The sequence below is a fragment of the Otolemur garnettii genome, unplaced genomic scaffold (assembly GCF_000181295.1).
Source record: "Otolemur garnettii isolate 467f Iridium unplaced genomic scaffold, OtoGar3 scaffold00043, whole genome shotgun sequence".
Lineage (NCBI taxonomy): Eukaryota > Metazoa > Chordata > Mammalia > Primates > Galagidae > Otolemur > Otolemur garnettii.
Window position 1 is genome coordinate 2,540,041 of NW_003852438.1, and position 9,346 is coordinate 2,549,386.

The following is a 9,346-nucleotide window of genomic DNA, read 5'->3' on the forward strand; positions in this document are numbered from 1 at the left end:
ACAGAAGAATTTAAGAGATTTCCTCTTTTAATCCTTCACATTAGCCTGGAGGAGTGAAGTGACTTGTTCACATCACACAGGACTTAGAGCTGAGCACAACTCTCCCACTGTCTTCTTTCCTGATGGGGTGGACAACGCAAGGTCAATTGCCCTTACCACTGCAGTCAAACCACTGGTGCCTCTGCTTTGTCCAGCCCTTCCACTCCCCTTTAGGATTTTACTAGCCAAATTGTTAGCTTTACTTAGAAATAGCTGCGGAAATGACTGCAATCAGGTTAACACTGTAATATGGAAACACTTGTTTATCAACATTTTACATACTTTATTGAAAGTTGACAAGTGCAACAGTTAAATACAGTGACACCTTACAACTGTGTGGAGAACATGCACAGAAACAAATGCATAAAACTACTATACAGGTGATATGCAGAACCCCTACTGGGAAAATCCATTTCAGTAACTAGAATGGATCATTTTTCAAAGTATTCAAACAACTCAATCGAAAGACTTCAGTAAACAGAGATTTACTTCAGGATAGTCGGCAGCTACAAGATTTCAGATTACACAATATGAGTAACTGTGCCAAATTCTTAAAATTTCTCTCGGTGTGGTTTTTGTCATGTAGCAGGTTTTTCTGTAGATTGATATATAAAAGACAGCCCACACCTCTTCAGACAGCCAACGAAACATCTAAATTTCAATCTGTACAACCTAAAGTGTAGTTACAGTCCTCTATTGTACAAAATAGTTACACTACGTACACAAATATACAATAAGCAAAACAACCTTCATAGTCAGATAGCCCAGGTCCCAGCTACCTGTCAACGTTTTGTCACTCTAACAGTTTTGTGTCATCCAGTTTCAGAAAGAGGCACAGTACTATTGTTTTTAATGGATTTTGGTGACAGTTGCCAATTTGTACAATGAACTCTGTTCCCCCTCAGTTTAGTCTTTACTTTTCCCTCCCTTTCAAGTTCTTCAAGGGGGGAGGAGAGGGGAGAGGAAAGTCCAGTGAGGAGCTCCACGCTTCATAACCCGGTGCAGTACACTACAGCAAGCAGGGAAGAGAACTCTCGGAAGTGGGGTGGGGAGCGGGAAGGGACGGAAAGGCACACAGCTCCTCAGCATGAATTAAACCATTTCTCAGGTATCTGCCAAGCTGCATGAGGTCCCAGTATATCCACACTAATTCTCTGATTAACCTTTAATTCACTCAACTAAGAGATTTCTTCAAGCCAAAAGCATATGAGTGTTTAATACTGGAAAAAAAGAGATAATGGCATGTGTCAGTCTCACGTCTCTCCGCAGCGAGCAATGAAATGAGTGACTGTGGAGGCGGGTCCTCCCTAGAACGTCTTCTCTGGTCTGTCCAGTTCACACGCAGCAGCCAGTTCTGCAGGGGGGCACAGGCGCTACGCGGTCGGTCCTGAGCCCTGGGACGCAGGCTGGGCTGGGGGCTGCGTGGTCCCCTGGGGCTGCGTGGTGGCAGGCGGGGAACCAGTCTGCAGCTGGGCCTGAAACTGGGCGAGCTGCTCAGGACTGGCCAGTGTCTTCAGCAGATTGTTTTCCTGCTCCAGCTGGGAATTTTTCTCTATTAGTTCTTTGATTTGCTCTTTCAGGACCTCCACCTCCTCTCTAACCGCATACATCAAATGGCTTTTCACCAGATCCTGAAAGAAGAGGAAATAAAAAAAAAAAAAAATGACTTCACTCATTATTTACTGGACTCTGAATTCTCAGGCATTATTCTGCATGACTTTCCCTAACCATTTACACACACATCCCGCCCGTAAGTTCTTAATAGACACCTGGGGGAATGTGAATACAACTACAACTGTACAGTACTTAAGTTTAATGCATAAGTAATCAAGCTTTTTAAAAATCTGCTTTCTCTGCAGACGTCAGCAGAGTCAGGTTTTCTATTTGAGGTGGCAAAATGCACTGTGGCTCCCCAGCCGGCGCTGGGTTCCAGACCAGAGCCCGGCCCCGGGACGCCCAGGGCCGCAGCTCCCCCGCCGCTTCTCCGCCCCCATCCCTCCCTCCCTCCGCCTGGAGCCGCCTCCCTCAGCACCAGCTGCAGCCAGTTCCTACAGAGCATGTTGCCGCATTTTCTTCCCTCCACCCCCACCCCTCCCTTTTCGTGATTAAGCTGACATCACAGAAACCTGGGCAGCCGTCGCAACCAATGGGAGTGCGAGTTATTTATAGCTCCGAATTAAAGGTTCGGAGTTTGCCTAGCAACAGTGGGCAGAGAATCCCGTGAGAAGAGCCACAGGCGCTGCTCCAATAACAAAGAACAGCCAAGGCGGAAATAAAAAATAGGAGAAATTCAGGCAGGCAGAGAAAACAAAACTTTTCTCCGATTCTTCTTCATTATGCTGTAGCCTGCATAACCAGGGATCCGTTTGTGCACCATCGAGAAGGCCCTTCCCCGAGATCTCCACTCCCCCCTCCCTCGCTCCCTAGTAAAATCTTAGGATTCCTAGTAAAGGCACATCGCTAAGGATGTGCCCGACCAACTAAGGAGCCCACCGGCCAGTGCTTCCCTAGCAAATCCCTAACAAAAAGGGACAACGTGTGTGTGTGTGGGAGGGGGGGGAATCATAACGTTAAGTGAAATTAGTCCAGAAAAGGAGAACATTTACTACCCCCAGGCCCCTGTCTCCCTTCACGGCGGCCGTGGTAGGAGCCTTCATGCTTGCAGCATGCAGACAGTGCCGGCATTTCTAAATTACCAAGAGTAATCATCTGAACTCAGGGATGCACTGCTTCCACAAGACACCTCGTTTTTTGTGCTGTGCCCACATTTAGTATAAATGACTTTTAATCAGTACATACCATAGCTTGCTCGATTTTGTTGTCAATAGCTACCACACTTGCACCAGAGGAGCTGAAAAAGACGGAAAATATAAAAGGTTACCGATAGATGGAATTTATCTTAAATGTCAAAGATAAAAAAAGGATCTCCCAATTTTATGATGTTGCTAGCGTCAGATTTTGAATACTCTTTTTAATGTAATGTATCAGCCTCAAGCCCTCTCTCCCTAACGAATATCCAGGCATTTCCCTATTTTAATGAGCCACAAAAGGCTAAATTACATAATGTGGGGAAACCCTATTCTCTGGCCAGATCTGCAAAATAAGGCTATTCTGAACATTTCAAAAAGCAACATCCAAGTCACCATAATCTCTCAGCAATGGACAAAGGAATTTGCCTGGCTATCTTTCACCTGCATTATTATAAGTATCTAACGAGTAAATCTGAAGAACTATCCCAGCCGACATTTACCTATTGTCAAGTCTCACAGAAGCGTTTTCAGTACCCAGCAAGGATGACAAGAAAGAAATTGAAAAATGTCTCAGTTGGTAAACTCCTAGATCCATCGCCACTGGTCTACACCATTGGGATTTCATGCAATTGCAGCCAAAAACACCCTCGTGGAAAAAAGAGGGACCACCAGCAGCCTTGTTTGAGCTAGATAGAATCTTCTAGCTTTCTGTAGCCCAGGGAGAAAGAGAAAACAGTAGCCCCGATTTGAAGAAACCGGCTTCGGGGGGCTTGGTGATCCCAAGAAGACCAGGATCTCAGTGCTGTGCGAAGAAGGTTCCCAGATCCGCCGCCCGGCTGCACTCGGCTCTAGTCCCCGTCTCCCAGTCTTAGTGCAAAATATATGCAAGGGAAGAGCCGCGCCGATTGGCCAGCACGCCACGGGAACCGCCCCTTCTCCTTCCCTTCTCCCCAGTCCTCCTCCAGCTTCCCCGCCTTCCTCCTCCACCCCACCCCCAGCCTCGAGCGCCCCCTCTTCGGGTGGGCTGGCCCAGGCCGCGCTCAGAGCAACGCGGGTTTGGGGCCCCCGAAGCTTCCACCGCAGCCTCGGAGGGCTGAACTGCTCCAAGCAGAAAAGAGAGAAGTCCCCGAAAAATACGACCGGGCCCCGCACGTGCTTACGTTCCAGGGAGTCAGACCCCGTCCGCGGAGCTGCCCGGCCCGCGGCGCCTGAACGGCTAAAGCTTCCTATTTGCAACCAGACCCGCCTGAGCTACTGGGCATGCCCAGTCCCACCGCTGAGACTCGGAGGAGCTCGAGTGTCTCCAATTATCTAGTTCTTACAGGCAGTGGTAATGGGAGCTCGAGTGACTTCAATTATCTAGTTCTTACAGGCAGTGGTAATGGGAGGGTTTTATAGGCGGTTTTACTTTTAAGGATAATAACCATACTGCAAATAATGCTTTATTTTAGAGGGAAAATCACATTTGCTTTTTGAGAGATACTGCCTTTCCGCAAATTTATCAATTACTTGTAGAAACAAAACAAAAAACATTACATATTCTTTGGTAGGCAAAACAACTGAGTAAAAACGGAACCCAATGGATGAAATCCGATGGATATTCCCAAAATGTTCCTAAAGTCAGAGACCTTAAAAATCACACCGGATCAGTACCGTCTCACCAGTAATTAAATGTCTCCTAAATGCAATCCACCAGTTGAATCCTACATAGATCTATTTTCAGTAAGACTCTAAGGCAAACTTTTGGAAGTGGCGATTCCTCTAAGACATAATCCTATGAGCCTTCTTACACGAGAGGGATTGAAATATTGTGAAATATACTCATATACAGGTATTCAAAGCACACGACTCTTCGCAGTTAGTCTCTTAGCTCATGTGAGTGTCCAGAACCAGTAAAAAGGAGGATTTGAGGATGGTTAAAAAGAGTTATGTAGCTAATAGATGCTAACAACTCACCTCTATTTCATCCTTAAAGCCACATCGACCAAATAATACCCTTCTTTACACCGAAATTAGGAGATGCGGGTGCAAAATGGCCTAATCCCTTCCAAATTTCAACTATTAACTTAAAATATTTGCAAATTATTTACAGCTTAATATACTGTAAATCTAAGGCCGGAGTTTGCTTGATTATTATGCAACATAAACAGTTTGCAATTCCATACATTTCAGAAGGAAAATTTAACCTCTACAATACTGCCCTCTAATGGCATGATACTATAAAAACAAAACTACAAAGGCTCAGAAAGACCTTATTCACAGATGTCATCGCAAATAATTCCAACATAAAGTTTGACCACAGTTAGAACATATATGTTATACACACACACACACACACACACACACCTGAGTGCACAAACACGTAGATACACAGTGTTCTTTCCCATCAGAGCCCTTTTATACAGTCTTTGAAGTTGACCCAATAGTGGCCATTTGGTTTTAGAACCCGTCCAACGTTGTAAGGAAGGAATTTCGGTTAGGGCTGTGGATGATGAAAAGGGTAATTCCCTCTGGGGTTAAAAACCAAAGTGTGACTAACTATAAGGCAATCACATTCCTTTTTATTGAAAGGTTCATATTATTCTCCAAATTTTAAGGCTTTGTTTTTGATTAAAATTTGTTAGCATACTTATAATTTATAAAAATTAAATCTTATATGATACAAATTTAGTTGAGAAAGGTACCCATTTTCAGTAAAAGGAAACAGTAAGTGGTTACTTAAAAATCATAACTTGGGAAACAGGCATTAAGGTTCTATGTCTGTGAATGCTAAACAGAATTATTTACTTCATGATAGTTTCTATATTTTGAAAGTTAAAGTTATGACTAATGTTATTTGTGTGATAAATTCCATTTTATATATTTCAGCTGAATGGCAACGTCATAAAAAAGGTATTACAGAAAGCATCATTTATGCTATAAAAAGAGCTTGAAAAATAAAACTGTCATACAAAAAATAAATTTAAAATTCTCAGCCACAGTTCGAAAAAAAGTACTGAATTAACTGAATTTTTATGTATTCATGCAGTTCTTCAATATAAAGACAGAAATTGGGTAAGATTTTTATTTCAATCATTGCTACTGATCATCCACTATATTAAATAACAGAAGCAAATACAAGCAACAATATTTAACCCATTTCCCAACTGAGGGACTTTATGGTTATCTCCAGTACCTTGATACTTTAAAACTGCGAGAAACATCCTAGTATATACATCCTTGCGCATGTGTACATGCTTCTGGAGAATCTGTTGGGCCAAAGGATGTGCAACTAAAAGAATTATAAAGCTAATCTTTTCACATCTATTGCATAAGGGTGCTAAATTCCTTTAAAACTTGATTTTTGAATAAAAACTGAAATAATATAATGTGAGAGAGAAGATAAAGGAAATGAAGAAAAGCTCCAAGCAGGAAGACTCTTGGTTCAGATAATGTGTGAAGCACAAATGGCTAGAATTGCATTCACAGTTTCTTCTGTTTGCAGGGCAAACCATCCAGGAGTCTGAAGCCTGCTTTGAGTTCACCAGACTCGCTGACAGGGCAGGGCAAACAGTACTATGCCTCTAGGAGAGATCCCTAAGGGCACAGACTATACAAGTCAGTTTCAGGCAGGGAGCAAAGGTCAGGAGGTGTCACTCCCTTAAAGACTGATGCACAGGAAACAAATTGGACATTTGAAATTGGGATATTTTCTGTTGTCTAAGAGCCTTTTTCTGTGGATTCTAGAATATTCAATCACCTCTGCATATAGGTAGTGAGCATGCTAGGATAGGACAGGAGGAGTGGGGCAGAGCCTGTGTATTTCTGATCGCATAACATGTGCTTCCAAACTTGATCTCATTTGACCAAGTTAGGCACAAGTGGGGAGTCTAACACTCAAAAAGAATAACCTCTTTCTCTCCCCATCCAAACTCCTGGCAAATACAAAGCAATTGCCAGGATCAAAGCTGAGGCACATTACCCTGAACCTGACCAAATCACTGTTGTCTATGGACTCCCGTATCACTTCCACTTTTCTAATTTACTCTCCCTAGGCACTGGGAATAAGGTTACCAAGAGCAAATAAAACTGCAGGGCTCCCAGTTAAATTTGACTTGCAAATAAACAAGTTTATTTAGTGTTGGGTCCCACACACTGTCAGAACAAAAAGCAATGCCAAAGAAATCTAAAGAAGAAGAAGCTGTTTAAATTCAACCTTATTTTAAATTTCCTTGGTTTCTATATAAAAGGTGGAAGATAAAATTCAGAAAATTCCAAAAAGTAAAACAGAAGAAAGAGATGGCATTGTGAGATACAAGATATTTAAAGGATAAAGCTAGAACAGCGGTTCTCAACCTGTGGGTAGTGACCCCTTTGGGGGTCTCCTGCATATCAGATATTTACATTATGCTTCCTAACAGTAGCAAAATTACAGTTATGAAGTAGCAACGAAAATAATTTTATAGCTGGGGGTCACCACAACATGAGGAACTGTATTAAAGGGTTGCAACATTAGGAAGCTTGAGAACCACTGACCTAGAAGGTGAAACCACTGATTTAGAACTCATCAAAAAAGCATAGAGGACAGAGGGAAAGGAAATAGCAGAGAAATAAGAATTCTTCTAAAACTGAAGGACACAAGTCTCCAGCTCAAATGAGATGGCCAAACGCTCACCACACTAAATGAAAAAAGCCTAACACCACAGCATTTTATCATAAAACTTCAAATCACTAGGGAGAGAAAGGAAATCCTAAAAGCTTCCAAATGGAACAAACAAGTTACCAACACAGGAGCTAGCATCAGAATGGTTTTGCTCACTGCCAGAAACGATGGAGAAAATGCCTTTAAAATTCTGAGAGAGAAAGGTTTTTTATCTAGAATTCTTCACTTGGCCAAATCATCATTGAGTAGGTAGAGTATTCTACCTTTGTAGGTGAATAAAAAACATTTTAAAATATTTTAGACATCAAGATGGAGGAGGAAATCAAGAAAACGGGAGGTATGGCAGGTCGGAAACAGGGACTCACACACTGAAGGGAAGGGAGCTGGGCAGTGAAGGGCATTTCAGGGTGACAGCTGCCTGTAAGGGGTCTGCACACTCCAGGAGGGAGAGCCTCAGTGCTAATAAACACACAGGTTGTCTAACACATCGGAGCATTAGTATATGACAGATCTAATGGAAGACTCGGGTAAGTTCAAAGGCAGTTTTACGAAAACAAAGCAAGAAAAAAAACATGGAATGCTCATAAATAAAATTTATATGATCATTAAAAAGTTAACTTTATTGAAAAGGTAGTAGGAAGAACAAATACATGATACGAACAGTTTAAAATGCTAAATCCTAATCTCCTACAACTTGATTATATAATATCTAAAATTAAAAAAGAAATAACATAAGTATAAATATATTACACAGAAATGTGGAGGTAAATAGGAGGAAAAAAAGCTAAAAGTGGCCGCCTATGAGGTACAGACTGGTGTGAGTGAAAAAAGGGGACAGCTAATTTTTTTCTCTTTCCTCTATTTGATCTTTAGGTATGTGCATGTATTGCTTTGATGAAAAAACACTTTAAAGCCAGGTGCAGTGGCTCATGCCTGTAATCTCAACACTGTGGGAGGGTGAGGTGGGAGGACTACTTGAGTTCAGGAGTTTGAGGCTTGTCTGAGGGAGAGTGAGACCCCAACTCATGAAAAAAATGGAAAAACCCAGCCAGGTGCTGTGGCAAGCGCCTGTAATCCCAGCAGCTTCAGAGGCTGAGGCAGCAGGATGCCCACGGCCCAAGTCTGAGGTTGCAGTGAGCTACGACACCATTGCACTCTGCTCAGGGCACAGGGTAGAACTCTGTCTCAACAAAACAAACAAACCAAACCAAAAACTTTAAAGTGAAAAGAAAGAGGGGTACAGAGAAGAATGTGCAGTGTGCCTCCTACTCCCAGGTGTCAGCTAGTAGGGATCACACATGCATGCAAGGGAACTACTCCAGGCGGGGGAGAAAGAACCACCCAAAGGAAGCAGGCAGAGTGACTTTCAGAAATCACACATAAAGCAGTTTTAAAGGAAGCCTTGAAAGGATCCAAGTAACCTAATTTTCTCCTAAGACAAAACTCCAGTGTATTTAATAAAATAAAGTCTCTTGCCATCCAATAATTCACAATGTCTGGCATCAAATAAAAAGTACCAGGCATACAAATAAGCATGGAAATTTGACTCATGAGGAGAAAAAATCAATCAATCAAAATGACCCAGATATAAGAACGATGATAAAATTTGTAGACAGATCATTAAAACAGTTATTACAACTATGTTTTGTTTATGAGGGCAGAGGAAAATATTAGCATATTAAGGACAGGTGTAAAAAGTATTTTAAAAACCCAAATTAAATTTATCACGATAAAAAAAATTACAATGTTTGGGATGAAAAATATACTGGATGAGATTAACAGTAGATTAGACAGGGTAGAAGAAGTAACAGGGTATATTAACAGGTAGAAGAATATACAGGGTATATTAAGAAACAGAAGCTATTCAAAATAAAAAAGAGAAAACACTGGGCAAAAAAAGAATAAAGTTTCAAGA

General features: G+C 41.9%; 1 protein-coding gene across 3 annotated transcripts in view; it reads right to left on the reverse strand.

Moving 5' to 3' along the window:
• Positions 1-301: 301 nt before the first annotated feature.
• The window catches only part of TSC22D1 (TSC22 domain family member 1), a 126,792-nt gene continuing 117,747 nt past the window's right edge, over positions 302-9,346 (reverse strand). Inside the window, exons 1-3 of one of the 3 annotated variants that reach the window (XM_023513683.1) lie at positions 3,950-3,970; positions 2,839-2,890; positions 302-1,670 (exon numbers count right to left, since the gene is read on the reverse strand). In XM_023513683.1, the coding sequence (XP_023369451.1) occupies positions 1,413-1,670; positions 2,839-2,841 (261 nt within the window). In that variant the 5' untranslated portion in view covers positions 2,842-2,890; positions 3,950-3,970 and the 3' untranslated portion in view covers positions 302-1,412. Of the gene's footprint in view, positions 1,671-2,838; positions 2,891-3,289; positions 3,711-3,949; positions 3,971-9,346 lie in introns of those variants that run through there. The other 2 variants (XM_012805601.1, XM_003790351.2) reach the window with 2 other exon arrangements.